This window comes from Eptesicus fuscus, chromosome 20, assembly GCF_027574615.1.
Source record: "Eptesicus fuscus isolate TK198812 chromosome 20, DD_ASM_mEF_20220401, whole genome shotgun sequence".
In the NCBI taxonomy this organism is placed as follows: Eukaryota; Metazoa; Chordata; class Mammalia; order Chiroptera; family Vespertilionidae; genus Eptesicus; species Eptesicus fuscus.
The window spans coordinates 43305875-43323306 of record NC_072492.1 but is presented as its reverse complement, the minus strand read 5'-3'; the positions used below and the strand labels follow the sequence as shown (position 1 = coordinate 43323306).

At 46.0% G+C, this 17432-nt stretch overlaps 1 protein-coding gene and 1 long non-coding RNA gene across 2 annotated transcripts; one reads left to right on the top strand and one right to left on the bottom strand.

Annotated features, from left to right (window-relative positions):
* Positions 1–5022: 5022 nt before the first annotated feature.
* CDC6 (cell division cycle 6) lies at positions 5023–15961 on the bottom strand. Its single transcript, XM_008144848.3, has 12 exons — positions 15904–15961; positions 15022–15211; positions 13823–14104; positions 13500–13699; positions 13080–13255; positions 12267–12373; positions 11677–11816; positions 10310–10410; positions 9074–9138; positions 6101–6303; positions 5522–5662; positions 5023–5202 (listed from the first exon to the last, which is right to left on the bottom strand). Exons 2-12 carry the CDS (start codon positions 15197–15199, stop codon positions 5113–5115), a joined length of 1683 nt encoding a protein of 560 aa, XP_008143070.2. The 5' UTR covers positions 15200–15211; positions 15904–15961; the 3' UTR covers positions 5023–5112.
* Positions 10319–13939, top strand: LOC129147475 (uncharacterized). The gene is made up of 2 exons (XR_008554831.1): positions 10319–10463; positions 13643–13939. It is a non-coding gene; the product is annotated as an uncharacterized LOC129147475 (long non-coding RNA).
* Positions 15962–17432: the final 1471 nt, after the last annotated feature.

Genomic DNA, 17432 nt, shown 5'->3' with positions numbered 1-17432 from the left:
TTCCCTCCCAGCTGTTAAACAGGGCCCTTGGTGCTTCCCAGGGAGTTAATGAGTGTTTACAGAAGACCTGGGAGATCCTCAGATCTCAGCTGGGCCACCACTACAGTTATAAAGCTCCAGAAGGGCTGAGTGTTATTTGGGGAGGGGCGGAGCAGGGGAAGAGGGAAACAGACTGCTCTCCTACAAACGGAGGATGAAACCAGCTCAGGGAGCACCAGCCTCCGCTGCCACAGGATAGCCTTGTGCCCAGGGAGGGAGGTCATGCACCCCCATACCTCTAACCGCCACCAAAGGCTGGCCTGCAGCTCACTGCAGGCAGAACCCAGACGCGCAGCTGGTCTTCATTAGCTCCAGCGTGTTTCACCCCACACTGTGAACCCACAGCTTCTACAGGCTTAGGCTAGAGGGGGCTGCCCTAGCCCGACCTTGCAGCTGACTCTGGGGTGGGGGCACACCACACCAAAGGCCAAGTTACCAACTGGAACTGGAGTTGAAGCAAGACTCCCTTTTCCCGCTGGGAGCAAGGAGAGAGGAAAGAAAGGAGTGTGGGGGTGAGAGGGTGGAGGTGGGGGAATTTAGGGCAAACAGCAGGCAGTGAAGTCAGCTGGATGGAGGCCCAGAAACCCCCACACCCTGGGGCCAAGTCTTACTCTAGCTTTGCTTTCAGCTCAAGTCTTGGCTAGGCCCCAAACTAGGGAAGGCCCTGGCTGCCCCCTTCTGGCTCCCCACCCCCACCCTTATTAAATACACATTTTATCTCTCAGCATCTTCATTATCTTAACTGAAGGAGACAAGCAGTGGATGGCGGCAGCAGAGAGCGTCAGGAGAGGGGGGCGGGTGTGGGGAGCAGGCGCACCCTTGTTATAAAGTGCTGATCCAGCGCTTTCGGGCAGTGTGGGAAAAAGAGGTGGGATCAAAGGGAGCGAGGCTGATTCAGAACTCAATTAGAGCTTCTTAAAGAAGGAGCGAGGGCTCTCCTTTTGCCAGTCTGCAGACAGCCTGTACCCAGGCCTCTTGCACCCAATTAGTTTCTACTGCCAGTGCCTTGGGGCTGGGGTTGAAAATCAAGGGGAGGCCAGAGGGAACCCCTTCTCCCCCTACGCACCTTTTCTGAGAAGGGGGAGACCGGCCACTGTGTGTAGCTTAAGAGAGAATGTCTAGAGGACACCTTTTCAGGAGGAACCTGAGGTCACAACGTTCCCCAAAAGTTAAAAAGGGGGACATCAAAGGTGAGTTCTCCCTTCATCCCTTGCCAGCTAGAGGCACTGCCTCGGGCCAGGGTCTAGGGACACTAGGTAACAGCCAGACAGGCACCCCTCTTCCCAGCCAGTAGGGAGGACGCCCTCCACAGCCAAGGCTTGCTGGGAGCAAGGGAGAAATGGCCTCAAGCAAGATACCACATCAGAGGGAGCGATTGGAACGCATCTGTGAGGCCAATAAAGCTTCACAACTGTGCCAAGGCGTATTTTTTAAAGATGAAGTACCTTTCCTTCACGGGGGCCTGCTCCACCTCTGTGCGAAAGCACTAGCGAGGTTTACCTCCGGATTAGAACTGTCGAGATGGAGGGAAAGGCAGCACTTTATTTGGTTTATTTATCTGTCCATTGAACACCTACCAGGTACCAGGCACTAGGGACAATACAAATATACTTTCAAAATATATATTTTTATTGATTTCAGAGAGGGAGAGGGAGAAGAGATAGAAACACCAATGATCGGCTGCCTCCCGCACACCCCACACACTGGGGATGAAGCCCACAACCCGGACTTGTGCCCTGACCAGGAATCGAACCGTGACCTCCTGGTTCATGGGTCAATGCTCAACCACTGAGCCACACTGGCTGGGCTACATATATTTTTAAAAATCTCCAAGTCTGGCCCCGGCCAGGTGCTCAGTTGGTTGGAGTGTCATCCAGCACACCAAAAAATGTGGGTTCAATTCCCCATCAAGGCACATGCCCACGTTGTGGGTTTGATCACTGGTTGGGGTGCATATGGGAGGCAATTGGTTGATGTTTCTCTCTTTAAAAATCAATAAAAACAGCCCTGGCCGGTTTGGCTCAGTGGATAGAGCGTCGGCCTGCAGACTGAAGGGTCCCAGGTTCGATTCCGGTCAAAGGCATGTACCTTGGTTGCTGGCACATCCTCAGGTGGGGGTGTGCAGGAGGCAGCTGATGGATGTTTCTCTCTCATGGATGTTTCTCTCTTCCTCTCCCTTCCTCTCTGTAAGAAATCAATAAAATATAAATAAAAAAAATCAATAAAAACATACCCTCAGATGAGGATTACAAAAGAAAAGATCTCCAGGTCTATCTCATTCCTACTTCCCAGTTCTTACTGGTGTATCTTAGAAGGGCACTTAATAAAAGCCGTGAGCAATAGCGGGTGGTGGGAGAGAGAAGAGAGCTTTGCCAACTTTTTTGATCTCTGGGTAGCTTGGACCTCACACACTCTTGCCAGTTATCTAGCCACAGGCAAGTCTTCATTGAGCCAGAAAGATCAGTGGCAGCTCTGGGGCTGAAACTCACACCAACTTTATTGTGTCTGTTCTCTCCATGGCAATACCCAACAACATGCTATGGAAGCTTCGTCTGCTTCTTTGAAGGAAAAGACGTAAGTAAACCAGGATATAGACACACGCCCCCACCACCTTCACGAGGAAGAATGTAGGTCAGCATCTTTGCTACTACACTATGTGAAACAGCCTAAGATCCTGGCAAACACCAGTAACCACAAACCCATCCCATCCCATCCCGCCAACAATCCCACCCCTCCCCACAGCTCTCGGGTCTCAGGGAGAAAACCCCGCAAGAGAAGGACTTTCTTCCTCCTCTCCGTCTGCTCCCTGGCTGTCGGAATGACACTGAAGACCTCACTGACAAACGTACATCAGCTTTCGCTCCCACAGGGCAGCGGAAGCCGCGCAGGGACTCTTAAGTCTGCTTCACGCATCATTGACAGACCAACCCTGTTCCGATTGCTGAAGTCTTAAGAGCAGCAGTGACCTAGAAATTGACGGGGGGAGGGGGGGGGGAGAACTGAAGGAAAATAAACCAACAAACCAGTACGCAGAAAACCCTATTTCCAAATACCAGGGGGAAGGGAGGGAAAGAAGGTAGAAGGGAAAGAAATTTGGCCCCTTTGAATCTGCAAATGCAATCCTGGCTCCGTGCCACGGAGGATGCATAGCAGCCCCACTGCGAGTCAAGCCATGTTCCTGACTCCAGCCCCACAGTGAGGAGGAAGGCGCCGAGCCTCAAATACAACGAGGTGGGGAGGCCACTCCTCTTTGGGCAGGATCCTACTGTGGACACAGAACAGACAGCAGCTGCCCACAGTGTGGAAACAAACTGTAAAGCAGTCACGTCTCTTAAGGCTGCAGCATCCAATAAAATGTAATTTAAATCAAGCCTCGCATCTGTTCTCAATCCCATACAGTCTCTGCTTTCCATCAGCCTTCGGACAATCTTTGCAATTATGCTTGTTAACCCTTGTAGCCCCAGACACTTTCCACGCTTCGAGGTATAAAACGGTGTTCTCCGCTCGCAAATTACCCTCAGAGGGAACGACTTCTCCGCCAAGAGGGTGAGAACATTCAGACTCCTGTCTATAGCCTGTGCTCTGCTCCACACCCGTGGGTAGTGTGCATTTCAGAGGGCTCTCTGCGTGCCCTTCTCCTATCCGGTACCACCTGCTGTAGCCCAGATCACATTGCAGGGATACAGTGGGCAGCATGAATGAAACAGTGGCCAACAGATCATTTGTACACGTATCAAGTTCCCAAACTCAAGTCCATGTTGGAAAGGCAGGAGGCAGAAGAGCTCAGGGAACAGACTTGGTCACTGGTTCTCAGACCATCCATGTCACATATGGTTTGCATTCCAAGGATTTGCTCGAGTTATAAAACTACAGCCATCTCCCAAATGAATCCAACGTAAGCCTCCCCCTTTTCTCAAAACGGCAGCCCCATGCCTGCACTCTCAAGGCAGTCAGTGCTGTGATGGTGCCCTCTGGTGTTCCCATCTCAAATTGCCATTTTATGTCACCAGAAAACAAACCCAGAAGAGAGGAGTCTAGAGCAGTGGTTGACAAACTCATTAGTCAACAGAGCCAAATACCAACAGTACAACGATTGAAATTTCTTTTGAGAGCCGAAAACCGACTTCTGCGCATGGGCCACGAAGTTTCAATTGCACTATATGTGCGCGCCTGCGCGTGGTATTTTGTGGAAGAGCCACACTCAAGGGGCCAAAGAGCCGCGGTTTGCCGACCACTGGTCTAGAGTAACCATATGAACTAATTTATCTAACAAGACTAGAAAAGGGAGGGTTAGATAAAAATCCAACCCCAAACGAAGGCGTCTTGAGACAAACAGCTTCATCGGAGGGCAACAAGACCGTTGGGACACTTTAGGGAGGAATTTCCACTACGAAAGCTTGAGTTCTCTGGAAATGTGATTGCTTCAAAAGACAAAGAATGCAACTTGAAAATAAATATATTCGCAATCTGTAGAGTTACATTCTGCTTACTACCCCCACTCCCTGGGGAGGGCCTAAGAAACTCAGTGAGTCTTTAAAATGTCACAATGTGGAAGTATCTGCAACGTGAACACAGGAAGCTCCAAGAAGAAAGAAATCCTTTGATCACGAAGTGTCCTCCACATCGCCACGAGGACTTGCTTATTTTGCTGGATCACCCTTTTTCATTCTTCTGATTTTAGTGCCAAAGTTCTTTCAAATACACCAATGTTTGAGGGAACAAAGAGGTAAATATATGCACATTCCACAACATAAATCTATATCCTTGCAAGCTTACTAAGGTAGTAAATATAATTTAAAAGGGTCTACTTGGTCATTTTTAATGCATAAGAATAGTAAGACCCTCATTTTTAATGCATAAAAAAATAACACTCCCCCCAAAATAATAAGACCCAAGGATGTTATATTCTGTGTAAACATTCTTGAATCTATAAATTAAAATTGATCACTTTCAAGTAAAAAAAGGATTGTTTTCAGACCTGAATATATTAAAGTACTGACACGAAGACTTTATAACGGTCTAAATAACACTGGATACTTTCAGGTGGGGTATTAGTGTGAAAATTAAAGGAACTTAAGGCAATCCAGTAGCTAAGATATTTCCAATTAAAGTTCTGTCTTTCAGAGCATGCTCTATTTCCTTCTCTTCAATCTTCAAAGACACCTGGAAAGAAGAGAAAAACGCTTTTCACAGTGGAGAACTCACAAAAGCAAAGTTTGTAGTACAGAAAGGTCTGCCATGTTAAACCGTTCTCACAAGAGGCAAGCAGGTTCAGCGCTGCTTTTTCAATGCCCCCCCGCCCCCCCCCCCACAAAAACCTCACTCAGCCCCAGTCCCATCCTCACAGATCTTAAACTCTACGTAACCAGAAACGAACTGTTTATCTAATCACGGTCATTTTAAACTCTTTCCTCTAGCAAAACACAAGTTCTCCAAAACAGGACAACTGAAAGGAATGCCACAAAGAAGCAGTTGGCTGTACCTTTGTGAGGCGGGCTTCCTTGTTTTTCTTTAATTCTAGAATGCCCCTGGCCTCCAAGAGCCCCGAGAGGGACAAACACTCGGACTGGTCCACAGCTGCCACCTGCTGTTTGCGACAGACGTTACCGTAGGCTTCGTGTAACTGGGAGGAAACAAGGGAGAACAAGTGTTGTTTATAAGTCCTATCCCTTGTAACCTATTTATAATCTTTTAAAAAATGTGAGTCTGGGTTTGCAAACAAAAGTTATCTCGATACCCGATCCTCCCTCTTTTCAACAGGATCCTTGAACGGGCATCCTGTAGATACTGCCAAAAACCTCTACGGTCATGCAGGAAAGGGGCTTTATATTTCGTTGAGGCAGACATGGAAGGGGAGAAGATTAATGGTGAATTCTCAACCACAACCCAAGGGAAATAAAGTCAGCTGCCTTTTACATGGTTCCGGTGTTTATTCCTACGGTTAAAAATCCATTTTTAATTCCTATCAGCTGGAGCACGATAGGCCTTTTGGAAAATATCTGCTCTGCAAAGCAGATTCTCACCTCTCCCCCAGCTCCATCTGCCGACATCCCCAACTAACCTTCCCCAGAGTGACCTCTTTGGTTTTCAACTGCCTGGTCAAGAGCAGCAAAGAGCAGACCAAGATCTTCTGCTGGAGAGGGAAGGAATCTTGTGCTCCTTCTTGGATCGACGTCATCCGGTCTCCATCAACTTCTGAAATGACTTGGGATATGTGACTAAGGCCAACCCGCTTTGGAACCAGTGACTCAGAGGATGACTTACCTATAAATAAATACATCGAGCGTAATTAGATTTTTAAAATGGAGTGCATTACGACAGATGATGCTAAGTTTTAGCTGAAGAAAATTCAAGTGCAGTCATGGAGGGGCAAAGCAGAGGTTCCAGCTCTGTAACTAGAAACTAAAGAATGAGACAACGCTGTCCTCACAAAGAGACCAGGATAGCGCGGGGGACTTCAAAGGAGGCTTATCCTTTTCCTGGGCAGAATGGTGAGCTCTTTTGCCCTGTAGAACACAACTTATTCTCAGAGAGACAAAACCCACCTCATAAAAGAATAAGGACCAGACAAAGAACTACTGTATCCTGCCTTGGGGGTTCCTAAGATCTCAAAGGTGAAGACGAACAGAACCTTGAGGCAAAGATGGCTATGCCCAGTTATTAAGGAAGAAAAAAGCTGGGAGAATTACCTAATATGTTGAATCAAACAAGTGGCTAGATGTGGGCAGGACAGTCAAGTCTATGTACGTCTTCGAGAGAGCCTCCACAAATGACCTTTGAGGTGTGGTTCACTTGCCCAAGCTGATCTCTCCACTTGAGAAAAAGTCATTGGATATCTCAGCAGATAGCACCATCTCAGAGGCCGGAGGTTGGGAAACGGCCAACAAGCTGCATGGGACTGTGGCCTCATTGTTTGGAGATGCATGAATTGCAAGACAGGAGGGATTTGCTCGGTAACAACCTTTGCCTAAAGTTACTTCCTGAGATCGTGCGCCGTTGTCCCACAACCATTTGCTTCTATTTTATTGCAACCAACGGGATGTTGCAGAGGGCAAACAGTAGCGGAGAAACCGGAGCTCACTGATCAAGTAGCAGAATCGTAAGGCTGAAAGAATTCAGAGGCCTCGTTTTGCTCCTTGACCCCATGGCTGAGCCCACTCTAAAACAACCCCAACAAGCGGTCATCTATCCAGCTTTTGTTTGAGTATCTTCAATGCTGGGGAACCCACGATGTGTCAAAAAAGCTCAGTCAGCCCTAGCTGGTTTGGCTCAGTGGATAGAGCGTTAGCCTGTGGACTGGGGGATCCCGGGTTCGATTCCGGCCAGGGGCATGTGCCTGGGTTGCAGGCTCAATCCCCAGTGGGGTATGTGCTGGAGGCAGCCAATCAATGATTTTCTCTCATCATTGATGTTTCTCTCTCTCTCCTTCTCCCTTCCTCTCTGAAATCAATAAAAGAACTATATTAAAAAAAAAAAAAAAAAAAAGCTCAGTCAGTGCTACTTATTAGAAAGCATCTTCTTATACATGGTGAGGCTAAAGTAAGTTTACAGTTGTGAGTACCCAAAACAGCGTTTATTCTTGTATTATTTTTGTATTCATTATTGTGTTATTTTATCTTTTTTTATTGATTTTTAGAGAGAGAAAAAGGGAGGAGAGGAAAAAGGAGACAGAGAAAAACATCAATTTGTTGTTTCACTTATTTATGCATTCATTTGTTGATTCTTTTCTTTTTTAAATATGTTTTTGTTGGTTTCAGAGAAGAAAGAAGAGGGAGAGAAATAGAAATATCAATGATGAGAGAAAAACATTGATCGACTGCCTCCTGCATGCCCCCTACTGGGGATCGAGACTGCAACCTAGGCATGTGCCCTGACCAGGAATCGAACTGGGACCTCCTACTTCATGGGTCAGCACTCAACCACTGAGCTACACCAGCCAGGTACTGGTTGCTTCTTGTATGTGCCCTGACCAGGGATCAAACCCGCAACGTTGACATATTGGAACAATGCTCCAACCAAGCCACTTGGCTAGGGCTGTATTATTTTTCCATATGAACAACTGTAAACCTATTTTTGCCGCACCCTGTATATAGCTGAAGTCAGTCTCCTTATAGCTTTCTAGAGCCATTAAGAGCTAATCACATATACCAGAGGTCAAGGAATTAGATTAGTCTAACAATTTACACCAGGAACTTATAACCTATTTTAGCTCTGTGTGTGCCGGCAGGGGGTCACTGACACATTTGGTAGTGAGAAGAAAGAAAAAGGAGATAATCCTAAGCACTAAGTTTGGCTACTTTTGAAGTATTTTTATTAATTTTCTTTCAACAAGGTGATGAAAAATAGAAAGTGTTCTCTGTGGCACTACAGTGCTAGAAACAATTTTAATAACTTTCAACCAGTGCAGGAATGGAGAAACAATCAAATCAGGGTGTTGGGCTTCTAAAGATTAACCCTGGATAATAAACACTGCCAAGGTATGTAGTTCACGGCTATTTTATATCTGCCACCGCTAAGGAAAAGGAAAATTAATTTTTCCATTTTTGTAATAGCTTGCTGTTTACTGCAGCAATATCATCTTTATACCTCCACCCTCCTAGACTTGTTTAAAGGCTTGAGATATCCCAAGTTGAACTCAATTCCTTCACTGTCTGACTCTTATTTACCAGGCTCTGCTTTTACCTACGCGGAGACCTAAACTGCACACAACTTAAGCTCCCAGAAGAGAAGCTGACCCAGCCTTACTGTCTACAGTTCCCACTCTTAGAGCTTGAAAAGAAAATTTACTCTGTCCCAACCATTTATGTAACACTGTGAGTAACTCATTTCCAGTAATGCACAAAATTTAGTTCTGCAGGCAAGACTGAAATAAAGCTGACACACAGACACACACACAAAAATGGGTGTAGATTTAACCATGCTCATTACACCTTTCTAGCTCTTTCCTCAGAAAAGTTAAGCAAGCTTCAAAAAAAAAAAAAAAAAAGTTAAGCTTCTATTACAAAGGAAGATGGGAAGGAGATAAACTACTTACATTCAGACAGTGGTTTGAGGATAGTCTGGCTTTTGACATCCGACTCTACAATTTCAATAGCTCTCCTATAAAAAAATATTTCTAAGATTAATTTAGGCTGAGCCAAACCAAACACCACACCAAACCACTCAGCTCGAAAACAGACATATTAACAAAAAAAAACCAAACACGTTTTATAATCTTAAAGCCCCCAAACAAAACTAGGCTATGTCTCAGCTAAAGGAGACTTAGTTGTCCTGAAATAATTCATAGACCAGGCAATTCGAGAACTTCAACACTACCGTTTCCTCTTATAGATGCCAAGTAGGCCATCATACGTTGAGCCAATGATAACATCTTCGATGAGGAGAAATGTCACGGATAGGAGAGAGAACACAGAGTGTGGGCAGTGGACTAAAGACAGCCAGTACCAGCCATCCACACCAGACCTGAAAGGGGAGTCCTCTGTTTTAGACACTGCCATATGTGTAGGCTAAACCACACCAGCCGACAGGACTATTGCTCAGAGCTGGTTTTCACCCAAGCAGTTTGCTGACTAGGGGAAACTTCCAGATCCAGCTAGGATCATGCCATCTAGCAGTAGGAAGAGCTTCCTCTCCCACTGCTCTCTCCAAACTGCTTTGCCCACAGGAAGCCATAAGCCAGACCTGGATCTTCTGTATGGCAGTAGAGGGAGGTAGGACCAGCGGGCCAGCACAGCAAGTATCATTTTAATGGACCCAGTGCCCCTACTGGGAAGGAAGAAATTTCATCAGTCAGCACAGAGGCTTTCCCCAGCAGGAGGGACAGGGGGATGGGAAGGGAGAGAGGTCTGGAGTACAACTGTGGGGACCCCTGACTGAAGGAAGGGGTGCTCACAAAAAAAGCAAAGGAAGGAAAAAAAATGTCTAAAGGCAAAGATGGTTCAGGTCCATAAATAAACCTGCTTGAGACCAGCTAATGGAAAAGTAAACTGGAGTCTTTTTTAATACAAGTGTAATTAACCAATCTATAATCACCACAGGGAGTGCCAGCAACATCTCATTTGTTCCTCCCTCGGTAGGTAATGGACTGATAATGTTTCAGACATTAACACGGTAGAAATGCAGAACTCCCCACTGAGACACAAGTCCCCTTTTCTGAGCATAAAAAAGTGGCAGAACGGAGCCTCTTAAACCACATTCACTTGAGTTACACGAGACGATTAAACAGCATTTCTTTTTTTTAATAAAAGCCGCCACCAGAGCCATAACTCACCTGCAAACATCTAGTGCTTTGCGAACGTCTCCCGAAACAGCAGAGACCTTCCGGGCACAGAACTGAATTGCGGCACTGTCCAGGACCTGATCTCTGGACACCTTCGGACAAAACACGGACGGTGACAGTCTGAACTACGAGAGTCCCCCGCTTTGTAAGTTAGATCCCAGGCATAAATATTTTCACATTTAAGTCTATGTTTGATTGGCCACCCTGTAGGGTCTAAGAGATGCCTTTTCTGCTTTAAAGTAAATGGAGATTTGCCCTGGCTGGTTTGGCTCAGTGGATAGAGCATCGGCCTGCAGAATGAGGGTCCCAGGTTCGATTCCGGTCAAGGGCATGCACCTTGGTTGTGGGCACATTCCCAGTAGGGGGCGTGCAGGAGGCAGCTGATCGATGTTTCTAACTCTCTATCCCTCTCCCTTCCTCTCTGTAAAAAAATCAATAAAATATATATATATTTTAAAAAGTAAATGGAGATTTACTTATAAGACTGGTATATCCTATATAATAAAGAGGTAATATGCAAATTAACCCTCACACCATCACAAGATGGCTGCACCCACAGCGGAGATGGGGTTCCCGTAACAAGCGATCAGCAGGGACCTGAGGCTGCATGGTGCCGGGCCGGGGGACCTGAGGCTTGACGGGGGATCTCAAGGCACGCCCCCCGCCCCGGGCTGGGGGACCTCAGGCTGTGTGCCCCACGCCCCGGTGCCAGGCTGAGGGGACCTCTGGCCGTGCCCTTCACCCTGGGCCAGGGGACCTGAGGGTGCACCCCCCACCTGGTGGGTCTTGACAGGGGTGGGACTGGCCGGGTCTGGGTCTTGCGCAATTTCAAGGCGTGCGCGGGTGGGCGGGGACTTGACTCTGGGTCCCACGGCACACCCCAGACTCTGACAGGAGGAAGATTTTCATATACATTTTACTAATTTTCTTTCCTCTCTGACACTTCTATTATAGAGAAAGGGCAAATAGCAATATTAAAATATTTCCTCTAATTAATTCCCTTTTAATGTGCATGAATTTCATGCACTGGGCCACTAGTATGTTCATAAATGGAAAAAAGAAAGCAATCAGACCTTAAATTAGCAAAACTAAAATAAAACCTATTTGGTCATTTTCCAAAGAGAACATATTTGAAAGAGAAGTATTTGAGGGATTCCTCTCTTATTTTTATTTCAACACTGAGGCACCCAATAAATGGAGCCATGGGTGAAATTCTTATAAAAATGTTCTCCCTACGGCCCATAGGAACTCCATGGTTAGTAATGCCATCCAAACAAAATATTTTAGAGCTATTGTTAGATTTTTCCAACACAGGTGATCCAAGGAACACACAGTTTGGTACAATGGTTGTCACTCACCTGATTAAGTCGATCCTGCAAGATAGTGGCTATCTGACTTCTGGTATAAGGTGGGAAGTTCAAAAGCCGTGGCCTACATTTTTCTCTAGCTTGAAGCCTTGGCAGAATTCTGTCTGTGAGATCCAAGGTATTAGCAATGCCTGTGGAGGAGATAAATAACACTAACCATCAAATCATCCTACAAGGAAAAATAAGCCATCTGAAAGCTGAATAAAATTTCTAGTTATAATCCAGCGTTCCAATTGTTGCTTCCCACTTGCTGCCCCCTTGTCCCCACCCAATACTCATTAGGTAAGATGTATATAGTCAGCACAGAATGCACTTTTCAAGTTAGGATTGTTCACCGATAAGCAGAATCAGATACTCCAAAAATCAACACTGCACGTCTCTGAAATGTAGTATTATGTCATTTCTATTCAGACTTAACAAAACTGACTTTCCTTAGATGAAAATTACTATTATTTTAGAGTAATGTTCTTATTTTGATAAGAAAGCTGGTTTAAAATAAAATAATAGGTGATAAATAAACTAAAGAGATTAAAAAAGAATTCTTAAGAATCACCATGTAACAGTAACAACTGAGCACTAACCAATCAGCACCAATCGAGAATTGCTTAGCCACGGCCATTCAAACAGTGTGTACAACACATCCTGGCCTTTGCTGTCCAGCTGATCCATCTCGTCCAACACCAACACACTACACAGAAAGAGAAACAATTAGTACCCGTGTCCACTTTCCTAACTCGCCAATCTGTTTGGTCTGGGCTGGCTCTAGGTCACATTCCTACAGCAGAGATCAGTTTGAAGATCATAATTTGTCCTGTCTCCAGTCACTGTTACAAATGATCCCACCTCCACCATCATGAAAATGTACCATTATAGGTTTTTCAAGCACTTAGTTTAAAAACATTTTTCCAATTTAAAATTAGGTGTCATTTTCCTTTCTTCTTTCCCTTTAAGCTTATGTAACTACCATTCATAGAGCAAATATAGGGCAACTAGAGGCCCGGTACACAGGTGGGGTCCCTTGGCCGGGCCTGTGCGGATTGGGTCGAAACTGGCTCTCCGACATCCCCCGAGGGGTCCCAGATTGCAAGAGGGTGTAGGCCAGGCCAAGGGACCCCACAGGTGCATGATCGGGGCCAGGGAGGGCTCTAGGGCATGTCCGGCTCGTCTCACCCAGTCCTTATTGGCCGGATCCCAGCAGCAAGCTAACCTACCAGTCAGAGCGTGTCATAGTGACTGGTCGAACAAACGGTTGGATACTTAGCATATTAGGCTTTTATTATATAGGATATCTTTTTATGAACAAACCGATAAATTCAATTCAAGAGATTAGCATGTGAGTTTGTGGGTGAGACCTTGCAGATTTAGAGAGCAACACGCAGCAGAGCAATACTTACACCATGGGGCCCTTCTCTGCAGTAAAATGGTTTTCCAGTTTCTTCATCATGTCCTTCCCAGCTGGCCTGGATACTCCTTCCTGACAAATTTCCTGAGCAATAGCTGGGAATACAGCCTGGGCCCTCCTCAAGGACATGCAATTCAGCATGATAGTTTTAAAACCTTTCAGCTCCTTCTAGAAAAATGCAAACATAGGAGTAATTTTAGCCTTGGATAAAGACTTGATGGAACCTGACGTGTCTGAGGCGTTAACAGCGTACGAAAGAATAAGCTCTGCTTTCATTTGGAAAGATTTAGACAATGAAACTGAAAATGTCATTTTTTTGGGAAAATTTCACGTAAGACTTCTACTTTTTCTTAACCTTTCATAACTAAGTGCCATTTTAGCAAGAGCATCATAATTCAGACTCTCAAAGTACCTTGAGGTCTTGCAGAATTCGGCTTAAGCAGGCAGTTTTTCCAGTTCCAGGAGCACCAGAAAGATAAAGACTTCCAGCTTTTTTCCCACAGATGTGCTCCCTCAGGAAATTCCTGATGACATCCATCTCCTTTTCCCTGGCAGGCAGCCGATCGGGGACAGCTGTATTCAGGACCAGCTTTGCTTGCTGGTAGCAAGTGCCTGTGCCAGACATGAAAGGACAATTAGATACAACAGAGGCGACGGAGAAGACCCGATGGGTTTCATCTGGGTTTCCCAGCCTTGTTTAAAGGCTGCACGAATAGCTGCTGTGAAAGAACGAACCTTCTTGCTTAAACAGCTTCAGACACGCAGATTCCTTCTCCGGTGGACGTCTCTGCTCAGAATGTGTTGTGATGTCTTGACCTTTGCGAACAGAGGAACATATTTTGTTTTGGTGAACTCTGGCTTGTCTTCTTTTGCCTGGAGACTTAACTGTCAGCTGATTGTCAAATACCAGTTTGCGTCCCCTAGGTGTGTGTGAGTGAGGGGGACCATTCTCTTTCTTGCCCAGCTTTGGTGGAGAACAGGGTGATATACGGGGAGTATTGCATTGGTTGTCATCACCTGAAACACATTAAAATCAAAGCATGGTCATTCGTGGCAGTGATTAGTAAAGGACTTGCAAAGATCCCTGCCTCCCCCAGAAAGAGGTGAACTTCTACCTCAGCCAAAGCCACCAAAATAAAACGCCTCTCATTTTAGAAGCAAATACTGGCCACCAGATGGCGACACTGAGTCTTACTATTGTAGGGTAGAAACCAAATGGGTTTTAGTGGGATGGTTCTAAAACAGGGTTTCTCAACTTCAGCACCACTAATATATAAGGCCAAATAATCCTTGGGTGTGTCCCCTGTTCACTGTAGAATATTTAGCAGCATCCCTGGTCTTTATTCATTATGCCAGTAGCACACCCCAGTTTCAACAACCAAAAATGTCTCCAGATACTACTATCCAATCACCCCTCATTAAAAACAAACTCTCTAAAACAAGAAAGGATTACCAACTACCTTTCTAAAACAAAAGCATCACCCGTGTGTCTTAATTTCACCACCATTAAGGCAAGTTTCAAAAATACTATGCAGTACAGTTAACGGCAGGGTCACTTTTTTAAAAAGTTTATTTCTTTTATTGTTGACAGTATTACAGATGTCCCCAATTTTCCCCCCACCCTGCCCCCACCCCACCCCCCCACCCCACCCCACAAGCCCTCACCCCACCACTGTCTGGGTCCATGGACTATACATGCAAGGTCATTTAAAATACCGACAGAACTACATTCAATGAAGACACTGACGATCAGGCCTATTAAATACTTCGGAAAGTGATCTTAACTCTGAAATTCAGTGAGAACGTAGCAACCGTCCTGAAAAAAACCCCAAAGTAAACGAGTGGTCTTCACAGAACTTCCCTGCTTCAAAGGACGAGGCATTCTTATTACTGAGTCAGGAGAGGCCACAGAGGGCGCACAGAGGGTCGCTTACCCAGACGTTTCCTGGGGCTGAGAGGCAGACCTTTTGCACACGGAGTAAGGGGTACGGCCTGGACCTTGGTCAGCTCTACTTTGGTGTCACTCGAGTCTTTAGCTTTGTCCAATGTCCGAGCCGGCTTCTTTTTTGGAAAGCCGATGGTAGCCTGTGACTGGGATCGGGTTTGAGGCATGATGGCAACACACTGGGCCCGGAAAAGAGAACAGGAAAGGAAGCCAGTCAACATGTAAAACTGAAGGGAAAATACCTCACATGGAATTCATACCGATGGCCAGCCCTTATTTCATACGTAAATGATAACAATATTTGAGCATCCAGTTCTGCTTCCCATCCAAATCTATGCAATAATAGCAAAAACTTGTCCACCAACTATGTGTACGAAGCTGTTAAGAACAGTTTGGGTATCGCCTCATCAAAGTTTCACAAATATAACTACCTTAGGGGTAGGTACTATTATTAAAATGACCCTGAAGACGAGAAAACTGAGAGCACAGAGGCCCGAAGTCACAGCGAACCGGGCACTCTGGCTCCCAGTGCTTACCCGGTGGAGCGATGCAAGAGGTTTATCCTGATTGATCTCGATCGCACTTCTAATCCCCTCACCCCAGCCCACCACCTTCCAGACTTACAGTCTCGCCCTACCCCACCCCCAGACCCCACTCAGCACCCAGTCTCCACCCGGCACATCTCCCTCCTACCTCATCTACGCACAACTGCCAGACTGCTCGGACAGCGCCTATCCCCGACCTATCTCCCGCGATCTGGGCTCCGCTCCGCTCCCTGCACCCTCGGGCCTTGTCACTCAACACCCCTAGTTCCCTGCCCCCAGGCCTCCCGGAGCAATCCTCTCCTCTCCACCCCGCAGGGATGCGTCACCTCAATGCCGGATCCTTCTCTCCTCTCTCGCACAAGGCTCCAGGGATTCTTCACAAGCTCCTGAACAAACCGGCGGCAGCGAAGTCCAGACACATTCGCGCCAAATGTGCACAGCCGTAGCTTTCCGGCCTCCCGCCAAAGTCCAGACAGGTTTCTAATTGGCTGTCGCCTGAATGCCGCGCGCCTAGGCCAACGCCCACCCTCCCCACGCGTCCAATGCACAACCAATGAGAGAGTCCCAGGTCTCGGAGCCCTCTTAAGGCCACGCCTACTGAGCAGAGTGTACCCATCTACATCCGGGACCTCGGCCGGAAAGACGTGAAGGGAGCGACACTGGGTAAGGCGAACTGGTCACGCCGCAAAGCTCGGCGGGAGGTGTAGTCTTTGCCGCACGCCACTCTTTTTCTATGCCTTTCTCTCGATGGGAAGTACAAAGATGTGGTTGCTCCTTCTCAGGGCTGCACTTAACCCATTTTCGTTATCCTAATGGGCTACATTTTTAGAGAGCTACTATATAATACCTATCATTTTGGGGACGGTTCTGGGTGTCAGGTCTGATGCTAGGAGCTTTACTCAACCCTGCAAGGCACAAAACAAATGTGCATAGGGTTAATTAGGGGTCACAGCATCTTGTTGAAGGCTCTAGGATCCAGATTTCCTGACACCCAAACCAATTTTTTTGTAAAGTTCTACGCATGCAAATATACTACCCCTCATTATAATATCCCCCTGATTTGTATTTCAAAGGTGAGAAATAAAGCCAGGCCTTTGCTTTTATTTTGTTAAAGGTAAGAATATATTGTGTACCTTCTTATCATTAATCCCATTAATCAACAGGGAGTGGAGAGAATTATGACCCCTTCATTTAAAAAAAAAATTTTATAGCTAAACACTAGGGTTTCAGGGCCAGAGAAGACGACTATAGAAGAGGCAAGCTGAGCTTTTAATGAAAAATATAAATTAGAGCAGCAATTTATAGGCCAGCTTCCAAAGCTAATAACATAGCTAAGCCCCAGATTCTGTTAAAGGCCAAAACCCAATTCTAGGTGATGGTAAGCATTTATCTTTCATCCTTCAATATCAAATAAAATAGAGCAATAAAGCCGAGAAACAGGAAAGCAATATTACAATCGTCAGTTAATTGTAGTTAGTTCATATAGTAGATAAGAGCCAATACCAAGTGCTTAAGTGTATGCCAAGGACTGAGTTCAAGCATTTTACCTATGTCACCTTACTAATTCTCACAAGCACCCCATGAAGTTGGCATTATTTCCATTTTACAAATGAGGAAAGGGAAATAGAAGGGGTTGAGTAAATTTTACCCAGGGCACACATTACTAAGTGGAAGAGCTGGAATTTGAACTGGGAAAGTCTGACAGGAAATCAAACTCTCAACCACTTAAACATGGGGGAGGATTAGACCGATGCAGGTTCTACAGTGGCCTAAATAGGGAGAGATGGTTAAGGAGCACGTTTTGGGAAGGCTTTCCAGGAGCCGAAACTGTAAGAGTGAAGAGATTAGGCAGCCA

Excerpts from the sequence above, each read along its gene's own strand:
- CDC6 (XM_008144848.3), bottom strand. The coding sequence starts at position 15,199 with ATGCCTCAAACCCGATCCCAGTCACAGGCTACCATCGGCTTTCCAAAA. Across the intron at positions 13,256-13,499 it reads GAATTCTGCAAGACCTCAAG|AAGGAGCTGAAAGGTTTTAA; the intron begins GTACTTTGAGAG and ends GCATTTTTCTAG. Across the intron at positions 5,203-5,521 it reads AGGAAGCCCGCCTCACAAAG|GTGTCTTTGAAGATTGAAGA; the intron begins GTACAGCCAACT and ends TCTTCTTTCCAG.